Source organism: Amblyomma americanum, chromosome 3 (genome assembly GCF_052857255.1).
Source record: "Amblyomma americanum isolate KBUSLIRL-KWMA chromosome 3, ASM5285725v1, whole genome shotgun sequence".
Lineage (NCBI taxonomy): Eukaryota > Metazoa > Arthropoda > Arachnida > Ixodida > Ixodidae > Amblyomma > Amblyomma americanum.
This window is the reverse complement of record NC_135499.1, coordinates 205,715,457-205,736,328: the sequence shown is the minus strand read 5'-3', so window position 1 is coordinate 205,736,328 and position 20,872 is coordinate 205,715,457. Positions and strand designations below refer to the sequence as shown.

At 45.4% G+C, this 20,872-nt stretch overlaps 1 protein-coding gene across 1 annotated transcript in view; it reads right to left on the bottom strand.

Moving 5' to 3' along the window:
- The window catches only part of LOC144123598 (zwei Ig domain protein zig-8-like), a 192,247-nt gene that overhangs the window by 90,590 nt on the left and 80,785 nt on the right, over positions 1-20,872 (bottom strand). The window contains exon 2 of the mRNA XM_077656404.1: positions 558-823. Coding sequence (XP_077512530.1) covers positions 558-823 — 266 coding nt within the window. The remainder of the gene's footprint in view (positions 1-557; positions 824-20,872) is intronic.

Genomic DNA, 20,872 nt, shown 5'->3' with positions numbered 1-20,872 from the left:
GTAGCCGCTGCCAGTCACGTACGTTACAGTCAACAGGGAATTTTTTTTTTTTTTACTGTTGAGCCGAACTCGGAGACAGATCTCGCTGTCAGTTCTGGGGCTTAACTTATTCATTTAATTTCTGCAGCAAACAATATGCACAGCCTTATGTAGGGACAGAATTAAATGTTCTTTAAGCCTGATGAGGCCTCTGACCCTACGCAGTTCTCAGGAGTATTGTTACAAAAATATATGACAACTCTTTGCTTCCTGGAATTTTACATGATAAAAAGACGCGGCATTTGACACTAGAGTCATATGAACTGACTAGCACAATAGCACAAACAACCAAATTAAATACATTTTATGGCGCTGTCCTAAAATAATTACATGCACATACCACAAGGTAAAATTATATCACAGTACACACAAGAACCCATACTCTCTAGCAGTGTTTGTGCGTTATCGCATTGCAGCGCAGTGCGGGTCGGTAATTTCAACGCACTCATTAGCCCAAAATAAGTTCTTAGTTGCGGTACGCGCGGAGCCACTGGGGAAGACAAAACTCGTCTGCTCACCGTGCGTTCCCCGAGGTTGTTGACGATGCAGTGGAGGTAGACGGTCTGCATCTGCTGCGTGGTGACGTTGCGGGGCGTGCTGTTGTCGAAGGCCGGCTGCTCGATGTCCGGGAACAGCTTGGGATTCAGGATCTCAGGCTCCGACACGAGCGACGCCTCTGCCGAGCGGACGTGGCGAGAAGCAGCAGCTCTTGAAACCCCGCCGCCGGGCTCTTCGGGTGCGGGCGCCGGAGCCTCGCCGTGTGGCCTGAGGCTCGGCGCTGAGCCTGCGCCGGGAGCGGAAAGCAGACGCGCAGCCAATGTACTCGAGCACGCTTGTATGCAAGGCACTGAGGGAGCAAGGCGAGGGATAAACCATTGTGGGTGGTACGGAGCGAACTAGGCGGTGGGCAAAAGCGAGCAGACAACATAGACGAGCGCTGACTCGCAACAATTTTTTTATTGAGAAGCTCAAACATTTATACATGATATTCACGTGACACAACAGAGCATCGAGCACTTCGGCAAGCGAAATGAAGAAAGTACAACTATCGCCACTCATCTGCCCTGTGGCAGAGTCCATTCAAAATCCTACCCCTTCCTCCCCTCCCATCCCACCTGATTACACCAAGCCAAAAAGATTATAAATTATCTACAAATCAGACCTCTTTATCAAACAAACAACAAGGAAGGAATTATCATTTCTAGATAATTCATGATTTTTTTGGCTTGGGGTAATCAGGTGGTGTGGGAGGGGAGGAAGGCGCAGGCCTTTGATTGGACTTCGCCACACAGCAGATGAGTGACGATAGTTGTACATTCTTCGTTTTGCTTGTAGAAGTGCTCGATGCTATGTTGCGTCACGTGATTGTCATGTATAAATGTTTGATCTTCTCAATAAAAAATTTTGTTCCGAGTCAGCGCTTTTGTATGTGTTCTCTTCTTGCTTTTGTCTGTCATCTATTTCGCGCTGTACCGCCCACAATGAATTATTACCAACTCGCCCAGATGCTGATCTTGTTTGGAGTGAGAAACGTCAGCATTATTATCACCACACCGGCACTACCATTGCGTCGTCATTGTTCAGTACGTCATCATCGCGATCGTCATTATGAGCTGAATTAAGTTCACCGCAATACAAAGACATTCCCAAATCACTTCATATTGCCCCTGTGTGTCGTCAGTCGCACCAGTGCCATACGTTGTTTCGAGAGAATTACATATCATTCATTGTCTCCCGCGGATACATTTGCTTTCCTCCGTCATCCGCTTTTCTCATTTAATAAAACCCTTTAAGAGAAAGGACGCACTCGTGATGTAGAAAAAATTGCAAAGCTAGCATGACAGCGGAACCATCGAAATATATGAGTTCAGGGGCACGTGTCTTCAAAACCCAGCTCGAATTTGAGCACACATTTTCGAAGCAGCGTCTCTCCTCGTCGCCTTACAGCCGCCAAAGGAAGGGCGTCCATACTGGCGTTAATTTCCAAGAAGGGATGTACATACAGTCTTGCACAGAATGCTCAGAATATTTCTTGCTGCCAGGCAACGGACTAGCCGTGTTTCTTAGTGTGACGGTTGCAGCTGTGCTCAAGCAGGTGTCTCACTTTATAAAGATCGATCAGGCTCACTTGTTGGTATCGTGTTTTCCGGCGCTGCGGTAATTCTTTTAAAATTGCCTGGATGGTTACGATTCTCGGTAATACGTTACTGCAGCGCAGCAGGTGTGGGTAATTGCTGCGATTAAATGAAGACGCTCTGCTTTTTTTTTAGCTTACTGAAGTATTCAAAACATTTTATTCAGACTCTGCAAATATTTCCACGTTCATGTTTTTGTTCATTCTTTTCCTAAATATTTGAAGCACATCTATTTCTTTATGTACGTTCTGAGGCTCCTTTGTAATCGGTGAAATGAAAGCATATGTTTTTTAGACGTCGTCAATGTTCAATCCAAAATGTCAAAATTCGAGCCACTCATAATCACTGGCATTTAGTGTCATAATGTATGTAGCATCTCAGTTGTTCCACCATGTCTTTTAAGCCGGCCATCAGTCACGTATAGATAATCAGAGTAAGCAAGTAATATTTTTATTTCGGAGCATTACTAGTACGCCCCGAGCCGCGACCTCTGCTCTGAACCGTAAACTAGACGAAGCGTTCACGGGCGCGGGAGGAGCGCTCCATATAGTCACGTGATTTTGCAATAACGACACCACCAACGCCGGCGCTCAACCGGCAAGCAAGCCATTAACAGCTGCGCTGTGAAAGAAAATATATTTTCTCAAGAAGGAACACAGCGGGTGGTTACGAACTTTATTACTAATGCTTTACGCGCGAAAACGAAGGAATGAGAGAATTGGTAATAAAATCAATGTACACGATCTCTCTCTCTCTCTCTCTCTCTCTCTCTCTATATATATATATATATATATATATATATATATATATATATATATATATATATATATATATATATATATATATATATATATATATATATATATATATATATATATATATATATATATATATATATATTCTTAACTGGGAAATTTATTCTGAACAATTTTGCCTCCGAGTAACAGTTTACGCTAAAGAACGATGAACATCTGGCACGCCTAAGAGCATCACTATTTCCCGCGACACATTTAAATCAACATACTCATGACAGCACTGCTGCACTTATACTGTAAATGGCATGCTTTCTTTATTTCTCTTGTAATTCTCATAAGCCTGACTGATGAAAGTGATAATGGTTACACAGCTCACTTTGGAAGTTTTCATAGGTGCTGTGTGGGACAGTAAACGATTAGTGGCACTAATAAACATCATTATCGTAGCGGGGAACGTGTTAGAGCAGACGTATACTGCAGATGTGTAAGGTGCGCCTAAAGCACTTTTGTGCGCCTTATGCAACGATCGGGTCCTAGGTTTAATCAAATATGCAAATCTGCAATATTAAACAGCTCCCAGGGTTTTTACGTCCTTCGGAGGCGAAAGACTGACGGCAATAATTTCAGGGCACCCCCACCCCTCTTCTGTTTCTTACACACGCAAAAGTTCACTCACCAAGCTGGTTGCATTCCCAACGATGATGCAATAATGGGAGGGCACGTACCACTGTCCATACAGCTGCATGGCTGTTGCTTAGGGGTCAAATGGCTGCGTTCAGGTAGATGGTAATGAGTAATTACTCTCTAACTGATACCTCTGTCCACGCATCTCTTATGGCAGTACTTCATCTGAGCAACACTGTTTGTGCAGTAGTTGAACTCGGAGTTGTCAGTTACGATGCATCACACAAACACCAATGCTGCAAAAGGGCACACAGTTGTTCTAGTTGGAACGCGTCTAACTTCAAGAAATAATAGCGCTACACAGACTGTCTGTGCGGAAAATTCGTATCTCGAATATTCATGTTTTGTTTACAGCAAGAAAGGTCTTTCAAAAACGGTCGTTACAGAAAAAAAAAGCAAGTGTTAGTAGTAAAATAACAACGTTTAATTCTGCTGCTCGTGAGAGATGTTTGACCTGCAGGAGAGCTATATTATTTCGCCCGCATGAGCTCTATTGCATTTCTCGCGGCAGCGGGTTGCTGCTGGAAATGTTATACTACAAAAAACACCCTCATGCGTGGGACAAAGTAGGGCAGGCCTCGTTAACTGGTAGCCTGTCGGGAGTACCGCAACCGCTGAAGCTCTAGACCATGAGGGCTCTATAGTGTACGAAAGGATTTCAAATCAGCATGCTTTCGGCATGTAGCTCATAGCAAAAACCACCGATCGGTATGGGACACCTGACATATCTGTCCAGTGAAACAACTCAAATATTAGTTCTTACTGTCATCTACGCGTGGGCAGGGCAATTGTTTTTCCTTTAACCCAATCTAACCTCAGTTGTTTAGGCAAACCGTTTAGATACAAGTTTTATAATCCAATTACTCTAGTTGCGGGCAGAGCACTTTTTTTTTGTCTTACTGCATCGTAACATGTTAGAGCGGCCTTGTGGAAGCATCTTTTTGTTAAATCTCTTGCATGGGGGTCTTCAAAGGAGTAACCTACGATCCAATGACTGATGATAAAAGTATTTCTGCAGCGAGCAATTCTCACCCCTTCCCTCTTTTCCTTACTCTTTCTTTTCGGCAGTAAAGATACCTGCGTATTCGTCTTCTGATAAGCTGATAAGCAGAACGTCCAAAAATTAAGATTCGCGGATATTTTAACTACATACGATGACAAGTAAACGAAAGCAGTTTTCGCACGCAGGCTATTCAACTAGGCGGACACATAGTGAGATGATCATTGTTGTTCTCAGCTTTATAATTAGTTAAAATCACTTCTCATATTTTTTTACCGCGGTTTTCGTGCACGGTCGTGGACAAAACTTTTAAGTGCTCAACTACTAAGCATTTTCCATCGGTAGAATTTTCGTTGCATGGTCGTGTTACAAGACATCCACTTTCAAATTTCTAACTGATACCGCTTTACGCATGCAGGACCGAGACAGTCAGCACAAAACTCCTACCTCATGTTAAGCAGCTGTAGCAGATGACACTTCTTCGATTAAGCTGTACCCGTAAGTGCAAGCTAAGCAGTTTTCAGCTTCATTTGTTTCACTTCTAGAGGCCTATTTTTGAACACCCTGTGTGTATACAAGACGTCCAAAAAGAGGAATTTAGGGCCGTTAAGAAACCAACAACGAGAAGCGCATGAAAGGCGTTTTTGCGCGCACGTTATGCAACCTTGCAGGCGAACACAAAGTGAAAAAATAATTGACGTCGTGAGTCTCCTAATAAAGTAAAGGCCACCAATGAACACTTGAGTCAATACAATTAGCGCACCTATTAACGCTAGAAACATGTTGACGGCCTTATTCCCGCACTATTTCCTTTACCAAAATTATCAGGGCATGCTCTCATCGCGAGATATTTGCCTCCACACTTCCAACTAAATCTGCTTAATTAAGCACGCCAGGCGGAGGAGACAAGCGCAAAACCTCTCCCTTTGTGACGCCGCTCTTGTGCATGTTGTTCATCTGCCAATGTCGCAGAGAAATATGTGAAGCTGATAGCTGTTCGTTTTACAATTTTACTCGTGAAACGTAAGGCAGGCGATTCTGCGCGTCACACTGGGGAGGAGTTGTGAACTGACCGTCACTGTCTTTCATGCAGTTACGAGGATTGAGGTGGAATTTGGAAGACTAATATCGTGTAACAGGCGATCCGCTAGGATTATAGGAAACTGAGTATCGTGTGCATTGGCTGGAGCGCTTGGCGATGAGGATAGTCTCTGTAGACTCTCACATACACCGGGTTTCACCTGAAACTTGAAGATTATTTTAAAAGATTTTCTGTGCCAGTAGAGCAGTCTCTTCGGCATAACATGGTCAGCTGTGGCGCGTATCAGAATAAGCCGAGAGCCATTAACCAGCAGGATGCATAAGTAATATTCAATACCTAATTTTGACTATGACTCACAAGCTCCTCATTAATTGTGGTGCTTGTAGGCCAGCTTAACTAATAGCAGTATCAATTTTTAGATTTCCGCAAACGCCTTTCTCGTGGGTGGCGCAGCACAAAGAATTTCAGGGCCGCAAGTGTGAAACCAAAACCGTGCTGCTGGAGAGAGCGCCAGCCACGCCTACGGGCGCGCCTTACACAGTGGCGCAGATGTCACGTGACAGCCGCATCGCTGGCTAAGGCGCGCCCGGAGGCGTGGCTAGCGCTCTTTCCAGCCGCGCAGTTTCGGTCTTACAGGCGTGCGGCCCTGAAATTACTTGCTTTGCACCGACGACGAGAAAGGCATTTGCGGAAATCTAAAAATTGATACTGTTGTTAATTGAGGTGGGCTACAAACGTCTCAATTATTGAGGAGATTACTGTAATAACTAAAATTAAGGTTTTAGTATTAGTTATCCGGCCGACTGGATAAAGACGTCTTAGCTATACTCTGACCCACCCTACAGCTGACAGTGATATGAGAAAAACAGTGCCCTTCTAACTGAAAAAAAAATCTTTAAAAAAACTCTAGAAGTCTCACGTGAAACACCCTGTACATTAGCATGAATTGATTTGCTATTTAACGCCTGAAAAACGTAGGCTTGAACAGCTCAAGTTTTCCTTTGACGCTCTAAACGAACCGAAGTAAATGATGTAGCTTATCCCTCGTAAAATACGCCTAGACGAATAGGCCTACTCGGCTCACCTTTAACGTCACTCGCTCAGCTACTGTCTGTGTTTGCGCTGTAGACACCTGGTGTGCTTAACTGTCGACTTAGATGCGTCAAACAAAGAGGCAGAACCGACAAAAATGAGAGATAAAGAGAGAGCAACAAAAAAAAAAAATATAACAGAAACCGCGTGTATAGAACTCCCGCGAGAGTCAATAGGCGGGGGAAGAAACGTCTGGAACTTCGAAAAGTGCCGGGAGGGCAAACACTGCCGCGTTCAAAAGTAAGACAAAACGTGATCTGACAGGAAGGCGCTCGTGAAAGAGCAGATATACTCTGCAGCCTTGGCAGAGACACAGAGGGAAGAAGGCGAAAACAAAAATGGAAGACAATAAAAGAAGCCAGACATACCACACGGGACACGAAACACGCCGCAGGAAACATTACGCATTGAGAACGAAAGAAGAAGGGAAGAAAATCGCGATAGAGCGACCGGGAGAGCAGACGACGACGAAGAAGAAGCCGTAGACAAACAGTGGCCGAGCAGCGGGAACGATGAAGATGAACGCCTCGAGAATACACGAAGGTAGAAAACAATGCACGTCGGGAGGAACTGGCCTCTTAGTGATCCACCGTGCCGAGGTCTTGGGCGGCGTGGCGGTGGCCGAGGGGCAAAAAAGCCGTCAGCACGTTCCAGCTCAAGGAGAGCGCAAACAGTGCCCCTCTCTTCGCCTGTCGGTGCGGATTCTGTCGGCGACGGAGCAATCGGGCTGCGCGGTTGGTTTCCCGAACGGCGACTGTTTCCGCGAAGGACGCGAGGGAAATGATTAACTTCCGATATTTCTCCTCCCGCCCGGAGCCAATTTTAACTTTCGGGTGCTCACCTTGCCTGCGGTTATTGTCGCGGCTGACATCGAGAGCTGGCTTGTTGCTTAACGCCGGCGCGGGAGTAAAAATACCCTGTCAGTAATGATCGGAGCTTCGAAGAACGAAATGACCCGGACGAAAATAGTTTTGCTTTTTTCCAGATTATGCTTTTATGAACGAAAGTGAGATGCTGAAGAGGATGGCAAAAGTGCGGCTGCAGTGATCAAGTTCGCCAGTTTGCGATAAAAGTGTGGTCGTGGATGATTCAGAACGGCGGTAATAGCAGAGAATTCGGAGAGGTTTTCGTCCTACAATAAACATCGCGTGACTGATCATAGTGAGGGTAGTGGTGAGGAAGATGACGGCACCCCTTGTTGTTTTAAGCCACTGGCACTCTTGTGAGCTCCGACACCTAATTCTCTGAGTGACCAAACTTTAGAAACTTAAGAAATTATAAAGGTCAGATTGCTAACCGACTGGGTTGATGTTTAGGGATATGTGTTTGATGCGCCATTTTAATTTCAATCCAAAACAATAAATGCCTCCCTAAATATTAATTCGGAGCCTCAAGGAAGCCAATTCGTTAGTTTTCCGGCGGAACACATCAATGACTATTTTTTTACAAGCACGTCCAAAATTTCTTACAAACTGTCAGATCAGACAGGAAGTGTGTTATTAAAGTCTCAGGTTTTGTTAAATTACCACTCAAGCGATCGTGGAGTCATTTGCTTTTTTGTAGATGCATATGACACTGGAAACTAAACAAAAAAAGCTTAATTAGTAGTGGTGGCACAATCTGTAAGCAGGAAAATGGCAGAGTACGTGCTACCACATCTGTTTTGATAAATACTGTTTGCCGTGGTCTCTAGTAGGAATAATAAGCACCCTATTTACCATATGAAATATGCTAAAACCGCATGAGAGAAACGAATCAGTGCTAAGTAGAGCGCAGTCTGAGAAAAAGCAGGGAAATGTGCACAGTTATGTGCAAAGCGCCTTCGTGGGACATATTTTACATAAGCATTTAGTTGTCTAGTATATGTTTAAATCACTACTGTTGTAATGTGAAGCGCCCAAATCATTCAAAACACTATGCACTTCCTCCCCGAGGTTGAAAAAAAGTGGTAGTATTCTAACGTAGTTAAACCGAGTAGACTTATGAAAGCAAGTGTTTAGCCTGGTTGGCTCATAATTTTGCTTTTCTGGGCCATCAGCACGTCTGGCGACGATATTAGACTCAGGTTAAGCTCTGATCGAGGTTAAGCTAATCTGATCTGTTCGCACCTCACATGGAAGTTGATGAAGACAGCGATGTGCAATGCACAACGCGAGGGTGTGTTACAGTTTAACACGAGGCATAGTACTCGCGTGCAGTGGCCAGGGATGGTGGTCTGTTCGCGCCTTCGCGGGTTTATTATATTGAATATAGTTATATTATATTTATTTTATTCCTGCGCCCTTAAGGTAGAGACTCCACAAGATACTCGGCTGGGTTTGACTCTCTGAAGCGGCGCTTTCGCACAAAAACCGGCCAACATGACAAGGCAGGAAGACGTTGTTCATGAATACATGATGTACGCCGCGGCACTTTAAGGCTGGAGCGAATTAAGTTTTCTTCAACACACGTACAATCACTCGAGAGCTGAAAGAGAGCTTCAAATTTTCCGCTCACTTCTTAAACGGTCGGTGTAGTGCAGGATGTCACAAATCAGGATGGCAAAACGCGGTATGAAAAAAAAAATTAAACAAGACCTGGACGATCGAGTCCTTTTTTATCCTAGCAGTATTTATATGCATGCTGAAGCTCACAGATAAATATTAAATTTATAATGTTTAGCAAATAACTGAGTAATTCGAGAATAGTTTAAGTTGTGTCATTAAGGTCCTTTATTAAGTTGTAGTTGCGGCTCAATTCGGAACCACTTATTTCGGTTTTGTTCTTGCCCTTGCAAATCTCATCTTTATCCTTAACGCACTCACGTGGGCGTAGTAATTCACACCATCGAGACCACCAAGGATTGCATGATTTAGTGCACCGAAAGCTCATTTATCGCAGTGTCGTCAGGGTTTGTAATAACCTGCGCATGATTTCCGTGCACAAAACGAAACCGCAGTCACTGCAGTGTACCGAAGTTTCTTGGTAAGGGCATAATTGTTGCTATAGTCTGGTCACTCCTTGCACTACAGAGCTCTTTCGAGCTAGCTGAACCAATAAGCTTGCAAAGAAATATTCGACAAATAGTGAGGGTGTGCGTGTGTTAGGAAAGTGCTGAAAAAGTTTTTGGATGCCAGCATCCACAAATGCCGGCATCCAGAACAATAACATCAAATTATACCCGCCAATACTACTATGTAATAACTACTGGTAGCCGCGGATGACATTCATCCTTGTGGAAGGTGTAATATTCACGATTATGGCACCCGAAACTAACGGACCCATAACTCAAGATATGTGACCATCGATGTTCGATCGCGGCGTCATTACAGGCTTCACCCGGCCCGTACGTTTCACGAAAAGATCGAAAGCAATCTTCTCTAGTACGATGAAGAAAATAATGCTGCTGGTTCGAATTCAGAGCACGGAACAGAGAGGAACACGCTCAAAAGAGAGCGGGGGGAAGAGGGGGGGGGGCAAGAGGGAATGGAGGAGGACGTGGAAGAGAGGGAGGGGGAAGACGGCGGGCGGTGGAGGCCTTTTCATGTACCGCGCGCCTATTTCCGCCATGCAGCAGGCCAGCCGTGAGCGCGCTCGCGCAGGAGGCAGCAGCAGCAGCGATCGAGCTGCCATCGGATATCGAGAGGCGGCCCCGCGCCGCCGCGTCTTCTTTTCGGACGAAATGCGCCGTGGATCCATCGGGCTGGCAGGCGTCGCTGCCGCATCGCCGCGTCCTATCAAAATGCTAAGAGGAGCCGCGGCGCGCTCCACAGCGTCCCTTCCCTTCCCCCCTGCTTCTCTCCTGCCGCCGCCATCGCCGTCGAGGCCTCGCCTCCGAAACTCCTGCGCCCTGCCGCCAAATAAAACACATCCTTCCGCAGCAAAAGCCGGACCGTCTTCCGCTTTGGTGCGGGTTTCGTACTCGGCTGTGCCTTCTCTCCGGATGAATCCATGCTGGATAGTTACAAGAGCACGCTCCTGGACTCTGAAGAATGTTCGTCATCCTTCCCAAGATGAACACCTGAGCGTGTCAAGTGTGGGGTGTAGGAACGCTGGCTTATGCGCACGAAGAAAGGCTTTTCAGCTGTGACAATTCGGAGTCAGCTGGCTGGCGTCAGTATACAGCCAGTCGCTCGCTTTCTGAATAGCGGCGACGTAGCGAGCGATAGCGCGCACGCGGAAATCAGGCTTGTTGTGTTTAGTAAGGAGTGCGTAAGGTTCCGAACTAAGTCGGTTTGTTTTTAGTCAGCAGTGTTGAACGCGTCCCACGTGATCGCACTCTTCTCCACCGCCATTCCCGGTGGCATGTGCCGAGGCTGCGGGTGTGTGTCTACTCGCTGTGTGTGTCTATTCGTTCTTGGTCCCTTGTCCTGTTGCGCTATTGCTCAAAAGTATGAACCAAAAAGCCCGAATTTCAACGTTGCAAAAGAACGAAAATCGACTTCAAATTTGCTACACGCTTGGGGTGAAGCTCTCTGAATGCGACTTCGGCACGTGTTCTGAAAGTGTTTGTACAGCATTTGGATAGTTACTCCAAATTTCCTGGAAACAAGTTCTTCTGTTGAGGTCATGCTTTTTAGGTGTTCTGCCCGGAAATGCGGCAGAGTAATAAGGGATAGCTTGAAGAGCCACCGCAAATAACTATGACCCACTGCCTGCGAACAATATACACGAAACGAACAAACGCAACACGTAAGGTAAAAGTAACGCAGAGAGCGCACCCTTTCGGCGCATGTTCAAGAGTTGAAGCCCCGCGGAGGCTCTGAGGGGTGCCCCCGAGACTCGTTTCAATCCCACATCTCGAGGATGTGCTCGAAGGGAGGAGCAAACGCTGAATTTCTTACGTATGCTAAGCGTATACAACGCGGCGTCGCCTCCTTATTTCCTTATTTCCAACTCCAGCGAGGCTCGAAGCCCCTGCGTGCTGCTGTCACCCTTCCTGCCGCCTTATATCTCCCCGAACAGCTGCCCCAGCAGGAATTTCACGCTGTTTTTTCTTTCCCTCGAGTTATTCACGTCGTTCGAACACCGCCGCGACGCGCGGTAGAGTCACTTTGTCTTGAGCTCTGCGGGTTGGTTGCGTGTCTGGCATCGCGCACACTTGGATGTTTTGACTTGACATCGTCACGTGACCGACAGCCTGCCGTGCTGGAGACGCTCAAAGAAAAAAAAGAAGCATGAAAGAGTGCTGCATGGACAAAGCAAGGTGCCGGAGCCAGAGAGAGAATGCTTGCATTTGCGTGTGTTTTGAGGTATTAGCTGGCCTTCTCGAAACTGCATGCATCCGCGTCTCCTTAGGAGAACCAAGGTAGACAGGCACTGAGAAAATATCTACTGCGGTAATATATCCCGCCCTGTTTTTCTCCTCAAGTCGGGCCAGTGAAATAGGGGAGAAGAAAGGAAAATGCAGAAAAGAGGAATTCGCGAGAGACTAGTAGAAAACGGTGCCGACCTGGAGAAAAGAAAACACAACTTCAAAGCCAAGCATACATACAGATGCAGCTATTTTCTTCCACGGAATCGCGGCAGACTTGCCCGAAAGAGATGTGTTTTCGACTCGAAGCATTCGCTGCGCGCCGTTGTAGAAGAGAGAAAACGCTGCACAGAGAGCACTCTCGGGATGGAGGCAGCCCCGACTGGCCGGATTGAGAGACGTCCCAAGGTAAACACCTGGCAACAGGCAACGCGGCTGGAAGTGTTATTATTGTCCCTGCTACAATACTCCCCTTCCAAAAGTGCTGGCTTTGTCGCACAGAGCGCCAACTTTGGCAGCTGCTGTTATGGAACGATTAACAGAAAACCATTCGCTCGGAAATTGGATTCCCTTATTTCCTTTGAAGTGAAAAAGCGTGTTTGCTGCGTCTTGTTTGTTTTGCAGCAAACTAACTATAAAAGGTAGTGTTAGTAATCTTGTGCCTGCGTCTACCGCCTTCACTTCACTTAATTATGGTTTCACCCGAAAGCAAAACTTCCACGACAGGCTCCTTTAATACAGGACGCAGATATTTACTCTTGTTCCGGTGCTTTTTTTTTTCTTATGTGAGACTGCAGTGTACATTCGTTATTTGACATAGACTTCGTGCTCGTGTTCTTTTTATTGTTTCGACTGCGGGCCACCGATCGCGACAAATAAATTTTATTTTTGTGATTTCAGTCGTTTGGCTATCAGCTTTTCGCCATGGCTCTCGGCAAGACCTAAGAACAGAAAAAAATGAAAACCCTTGTTTCCTGTGAATAGGACAAAAAAATACATCCACGAGGAAGATTTTGAGCATTCTTGAAGCCCAACGAAATTGGAAAATTTTCTGGGAAGACACAATCAAGCATTCAATATTGAAATTTTGGTCCTTCATATCAAGTGATATTGCGAAACCGTCCCACAGGGGGCGAGATATTTAGGAAAATAATTCATTGCATCTTCGTTACCAGCTGAAGACACGCACGCACGCACACGCACACGCTCGCACGCACGCACGCACGCACGCACGCACGCACGCACGCACGCACGCACTCACTCACTCACTCACTCACTCACTCACTCACTCACTCACTCACTCACTCACTCACTCACTCACTCACTCACTCACTCACTCACTCACTCACTCACTCACTCACTCACTCACTCACTCACTCACTCACTCACTCACGCACGCACGCGCGCGCGCAATCTCTGCAGTTGTTAGTGGTGCAGACGTTGTCACTCATTCGCATTCCTCGCTGACCTGTTTTCTATCAAATCAGAACAACTAACGGGTATAGAGCGACAACTCACACGTGGCAGACTAACACATTTCCAAAGTAACCAGTAGTAATCTTCTTAACGCCGCGGGAACTGCTATACGATGATCAAAATTAAGATTTACAGTTATATTAAAGTTCGGCCTTGAGAGGTAGGTGAAATCCGTCTCTGCACATAAGTTAAGCGGCCACGGGGACACAAAGCGAAACGATAATGGTCACCGTGAGGCAACTAATTAATCAAAATCAAGTAATGACCTTTTTAGTGACGGTAGTATGCATAAAATAACAGACATCCGTGCATTTACGCGATAGCATTTGATAGAATTCTCCTAGCACGCGTGCGTTCCGAGATATTTGCGTCCAGATCTTGAGCTCTGTTTGCGTAATTGCGCATCCAAGGAGGTGACGATAGGCGCAAAGCTCCACCATCTGCGCAGCGGCGTTTCATCTCCCAACGGCACAGATTGGCTGGCGGAGCTGATAACTGTTATCCTTATTATATGATAACCGTTATTACGCAAAATCATTGGAAGCTTTGCGGGGCCAGTATCTCGGAACACGCGTGCGCTAGAGGTATACTGCCAAGTGAAGTAATTTAGAAATGCAACCACCTACTGGTTCCAGTACGAGGACTGACCTTCGCCGCAGTGGCTAAAAGGTGAATTAATATATTTTAGTTAAATAGGTATTTGTCGGTGATAATTACCTCGTCGCTTTGTGTCCATCTGGTCGCATATACTTTATATGCAGAGGTGGACTTCAAGTACCTCTCAGTGCCTAATTTAAACAAATTTATAAAGCTTATTGTGGTCACCCTGCTTTTCTTTATCATTTTTGTTGCCTCACCATCTATATGCTGTACATATTGTGGGCACGGACCGGCGCACTTTACTTATAAGTCCGTTTAGAGTAGCACTATACTCTTTCTATATAGTGTGTATGATCGGCAATTATTCTGCGTTGTCGAAAAAGCCGTCGAAGTATGCCATGGCGGACATAGGCGTGTTATTTTTGACGCTCTCTGATACATCTAATCAGAAATATTTCCTACTGAAGGCTATTGTGAATGCGGATACAAACAATAGAACAAACAAATAAACAAACAAACAAAAGCAAACAAGAATTTGAAACTTATTACATCGCAGCTACTTAAGTCTGTTTCCTATACTTACTTTTTGCACAAAATTAAAAAAAAATACCCCTGCAAGACAGAAAGGTTTTGTGATATACCATCGTCGTGAGCGTGAGCTACGGAGACTGGTGGAAGTTTTTAATTGGGCGGGAATATTATAAAGCCAATGAGAAGCGTAACATGTACTCGCACCGACGTTTAATGGCTGGATAATTCCACTGGCCAACGAAACTTCCCGGCGCAGTAGAGTCGATGGTACTGTTTGTCTACACCGCGGAAAAAAAATGCTTGGAGGTAGCACCCTGCCGATCAACGCCTATGAAGTTGAAAGTGCGCTGTACTGGAATCGTGCTTTTAATCAAGAAATTCTGCGATTAAGCAATTTCATGCTTTCAGAGGCGACTGCGGCTGTGGTTGCATCGCACTTCGAGTCCGTTACGAAGATGATAAAAATTAAAGTAGGCTAAGACACTGGTTGTCTCCCACATCGCGCCGTAAACACAGGCATTCATGCCTGCAGCTAGAGAACTGCTCCAGCTGACTGTTTTTGCTTCCCGTTTAATTGTATCCAACCACCCCTGGCTGGTACGTAGTACCTCACTATTCTACTTCTTTCCTACTTTACTGGTACCGCACAGCAATAATTTGAACATTCGTATTTGAGAGTCACCGTGACGACACTAAATATGAAATGGACTTCATAAGTGCGCTCACCCTGGCATTGTGCAGGATGATGTGGTACCAGGAAAAGGTGCGACGTCAGGACCATATGACGGTAAGGTATCAATTTAGCCTAGACATGAAGAGGGAACGAAAGAATCTAATAAGGTAGGAGACCATCAATGAGTTAGCGGTAAGACGGAAAGTAGACAAATTCAGGACGTCTCCCCAGAACAGATATTCGGCTTTAAGAGAGGACGGCGACCTTATTGTTCAAGCAACGAACGATGATTTCACAGCTATCATTAAAAAATGCGCAGTAGAAACAGGTGGAAGGATGGCAAGACACACAAGCAAGCTCTCTCAGGAGACGAAACATCTAAGAAACGGCAAAACATGAAAGCTTTTAACTCCACAGAAAAAGCAGAACTGACGAAGCTGTGAAAGCTAGCAAATAAGCACAAGGTAACGACATAAGAAGGTACAATATGGAAAAAACCGAGCATGCTCTAAAGAACACAAGTAGCCTAAAAATGGTCAACAAGAATCTACTGATTGGCAAAAATCAGATGTATGCGTTAAAAGACAAGGAGGGCAGCGTCATTGGCAATATGGATAAAATGGTTAATGTAGCCGAAGAGTTCTACAGAAATTTATACAGCATCCAATCCAATCAGGACGTTAGTGAAAGAGGCAGCGGTGTACAGCAGTTGGACATCGATCCAGTAAAGAAAGAGGAAGTAAAGACACCCTTAGAAGCAATGCAAATGAGGAAAGCAGGTCATTAGGATCAAGTAACAGCAGATCTGTTGAAGGGTGGTGAGGAGATTGTACTAGAAAAACTAGCTAGCTTTTATACGGAATGCCTTACAACCTCGAGAGTACCTAGTCATATGTAAAAATACTGGAAGGTATCTATAGTGGCTGCATAGCCATCATAACCCTTTATAAAGTAATCGAATTCTAGTGAGAAAGAGTGTCAGTGAGAGAGACACGATCTCTCCAATGCTATTCGCCGCCTGTTTAGAGGAGGTACTCATAGGCCTGGACTGGTAACAGTCATCGGTTATACTTAATGAAGAACACCTTAACATTCTGCGATTCGTTGATGAAATTGTTTTGCTAAGTCACTTAGAGGACAAGTTGCAAAGCATGATCAGTGACAGAGACAGACAGACAGACAAAGCAGAACGGTCGATCATAAATTTAATATGCAGGAAACTAATATTTACGATTTACGAGCTAACTATTACTAGCGAGGCGCTGGGCCGGTAAGAGAATACGCCTACTTATTGCACATAGTATCCACATAAACGTATTTTTGGAGTGAAATAATTAACATAATGAGAATGGGGCGGTGCGCATTTTGCAGGTTCTCTTGTTGTCCTGTCTCCTTCATTTACGAATGTTTTTATGTTGAGCTAATTTTTGCCCAAAAAAATGAAGCCCCAACTAGCCCACAAAAATGTTTTACTCGAGTGCTCTCAGATCATTATTGGCGGTTTGCCCATGTTCCTCAAGAACAAAATATATAAAAGCTGTACCTTACCGGTGCTCTTTTATGGGACATAAACATGGAGGCTAACGACAAGGGTTCACCTTAAATTGAGGACAACGCCGGGAGCTATGGAAAGGAAAATGATATGTGTAACGTTAAGAGACACAAAGAGAGCCTTGTGAGTCAAGAGAGGGAATGTTTGGGTTAATGACATCCTAGTCGAAACCAAGAGGAAGTAATGGGCGTGAGCAGGGCATGTAACGAGAAAGCAAGATAGCGATGGTCGTTAAGGGTAACGGAGTAGATTCCAGGAGATATAAAGAGTAGCAGGGGCGACAGAGAGTTAGGTGGCAACAGCCGACACAGGACAGGGTTCATTGAAGAAATATGGGAGAGGCATTTATCCTGTAGTAGACGATGTCATGCTGATGATGATGACGATGATTTGAACTGGGTTCCGAAAAACGCCTTGTAATGACGAGGAGGCTGCGCATCTGAACTGATTCTTCACAATACAAGATTTAATACACGTGAATCGTATAACCTACTTGTAATACGCGCAAAAAGCAAGCAACTTGTGGTGGAGACGCCCTTGCCCTACAAGTTCTTTAGTTCGGGAGGACTAAAACCTGGGAGAGTTGGTTAGAATTCACACTGCAACAGTGCGTCTCTCGCGATGCTGCAGTACGGTTTATTAGGTCCGTGTCCTTGAAGTAACCGAAAGATCGTTCTCTATTACCTAAAAATTAAGTACTTGCTTCAAGTTGCATGATACAAGTATGCTGAGATTTACACACACCTGCGTTCCTCACTTCTCGTAAGAAACCTGCGTAACTCTCGAAAGGCGCCTCCGCCAAATAAGCACGTACCGAGAAATTGCGGCCAGAACGCCGTAGCTACACAAGACTCTCATTTATTGACCTGTATGGAACGACAGGAGAAATATATGAAGCGAACTGATCGAAACCGAACCGGCTATAACCACAGCAACCCCAAACGGGACATCCCCAAGTGGGGAACACAGGGATAAAGCCACTCAGCGGCGCCATTCCCATCTCCCTCTGTATACGTGCCTTGGAAGAAGTCATCCGACGCGTTAGCAACGGCGTCGGTAACACGAAGCCTCCGGCCGGGCCCGAAAGCAGTGCTCGGCGCTCAGCTTTCTTCTCTCGACCCCATTGTAGCCGGGCGCCCTCCCGCGGCAGCGCTTGGATTGGCCGCACAGCGGCGCAGTAATCGCTCATAAACTACCGGATGAAGGCGGCAGCACGTAAGGAATAGAGCACTGGGGGAAGGAAAGGCTTTCCGGCGCCCGAGAACGGCTCTCTGCAGCCACTCGGTGTAGAGAATGAAAGAGGGTGGTGCAAAAGGGAGGAAAGAAACCGGAGTGCTAGGCAGAGACGCACGACGAGCCTCTTAAGACTCGTTAACCAGTTTCCTGATTGGTCATTGTCGGGCTGCCCTTTCACCCTCTCCACACTTCTCCTCCCCGCTTCCCGAAAGCGGTGTGCGAATGAGCGAGTCCCCGGGATGAAGGGAACTGCAAGGACGTCGAAGTGGTGGGGTTCGGAGAACGACCGCGAGGTGGCCAGTTCTTGCGCAGTCAGCGCGGCGACGCTAATTTGAAATGAACGGGCTTACAGCAAGTGGGTGGAGAGCTCTGGGCTTGCACGTCAAGATTTTCGATGGAGAAGGGATCCCACATCTGCGTGGCCTGCGGATTAAGCCTGAGAGCAGAAGCGCGAGGTGCTTGAGTGAAGAGAACCGGCCATGCGTGTCTGCGCTTAGCAACAGCGGTCATGTGTTTCTTCGGGAGTCTTTGCATGCAAGTTTTGAAGTGAATGCGAAAGGCGCTGGTGGCTTCGAAGAACTGAGTTGTAATGCGAGTCGCATTAAGATATTTCAACTGAGGCAGTTTTCTTTTTACAATACGTACTTGAAGTGACAGAACGCTGACCAAAACTTGTTACGAGATTATGGCGGAAGTTTGGTTTGGTTTATGGGGGTTTAACGTCCCAAAGCAACTCAGGCTATGAGAGACGCCGTAGTGAAGGGCTCCGGAAATTTCGACCACCTGGGGTTCTTTAACGTGCACTGACATCGCACAGTACGCGGGCCTCTAGAATTTCGCCTCCATCGAAATTCAGCCGCCGCGGCCGGGATCGAACCCGCGTCTTTCGGGCCGGCAGCCGAGCGCCATAACCACTCAGCCACCGCGGCGGCTATTATGGCGGAAGTGAAAAGATCGTAAGTCAAAGTGTAGTACTGAGCACTGCAATAAAAAACGAATATTTGTAATTTTAATTTCTCATTGAAAATTGCGTAAAAAGCTATCTTGAGATGGAACGTTATCACTGTAGACCATCACATGACCACATCTCTTTAAGATGTCGCTAATTTTTTTTTAAGTGCACCGCGTTTTTTCCTTTCAGGTGTGTTGATGTTTTATTATAGTTTACACACCTTCCAGTGCGCCTTTTGGTGAAAAGGAACGCCCACTTCGCATCGTCGGCCACGCGCTTTTAGCTTTTTTAACTAGATGGCGCCACAGTGTTTTGAGATATCTTGGATGGAGCAGCAACCACAATGTCTCGAAACGTTTGTCGACAAGGCGCAAATCTCTGTGCTGTAATAGCTTTGGGTGTGAAAACTGCAATGGATGCCACTCTATACACTTAAAATATATTATTACTGTCTGGTGGGTGAGATTTGTGTTAGTTTTTGGTACGGTACTTTTGCCGACGTTCAGACGCCATCGCGCTCGCTGAGCATGGTTTCTACCATCGGTATGCATAAAAACGGACGCATGCACTCACTTAAAAATTCTCGGTAAAAATTTCCTACACATTTCCAATGAACTCGTTGTGAAAAACTGCACCCTAAACAACAACGTTTTCGTTGTGCCGAAAAAACTGGGTCCTTAAAATTGAGTGTCCTGTCCGTTTAAGCAAAAAAAAAATAAAAGGACCCGGCCTTCCTCACTATGTTAATCGTTCATTTTCTTTAGCTAAGTCATTTATTCCAGCGCACATTGCTATAGAAACTAATGCATTTAAATTTTGTATTTTTCTATGCAAGAACAATGGCGCCTGAATTCTGCGTTTCATACTTGTTCCTTATTTTATGAACATATTTTCCTCTAGTCTGAACTTTTTTGTCTGCAGCTACGTCTTTAATGATGCATTCACTAGGATTTATTCATCATAGGATTTATTCATTCTATTCTTAAGTAATTGCTTATGCAGTTTCTTGTACCTTCACAATTCCTTTCTTTTCCTTGTTTTGCTAAAATGACGCGCTTCGCTTCATTTCTCATGCGCTGTAACACCTTATTCTTTTATTGCCTACACATAGCATACGTATTTTAATGTTGTCACTCTCAATACTTCTGTACTTGACCTGAAGTATTTAACTTATCTACGTTGTTTTTGCCTGGTTGATCACATTTGCTTTTTGTTGTAACTTTTTATGTCCATAATTTTGTTCATCGGACCCCTTCCACCTCCATCCCCCACTCCCTTCCTATGTACTGCCTTCGAAAGAGGGCCTTTAGAATACATGTGATAAAAGAATAACTAACCATGAAGGCGCGAACGGATGGATATACGCTGGCACTTCTTTTACCATTCTGCTTTTCAGTAAATTTTTTTCTGAGCTGTTGATTAGGAAATCTCGGTGCAGCGTGTTTTCCACTGAATGGAGAGTTGCGGGTGTTTCTTTCATTTTTGTTTTTACTTACTTAGGTTTGACACAGAACATCGCCAAGTGTAATGATTCTTTAGTTTCTTGCATAGTCTTGAGGGACCACGAAGCAATTTGCCATAATGCGGGCGTTTATTTGTTTCAAGGAGTTATCCCTTTACTGGCGACATTTCCAGTGCTCTGTAAAGTACAGAGATAGCATGTACCCGGTGCGGAGCTCGTACTGTCGATGATCCCAGTACATTCCTTACGATGGCTCTAGAAAAGGGGGCAAGGGCTGCTTTGACAGAATGCAAGCTAATTTGACGTGCCACGAATCTTTTCAGTGTTTGTTCAGTCTTCGAATCTGCCTCCACGCCACTTTATCGCTTTGTTTACGACTCAAGACGCGACCAAATTTATCTCGATGGATC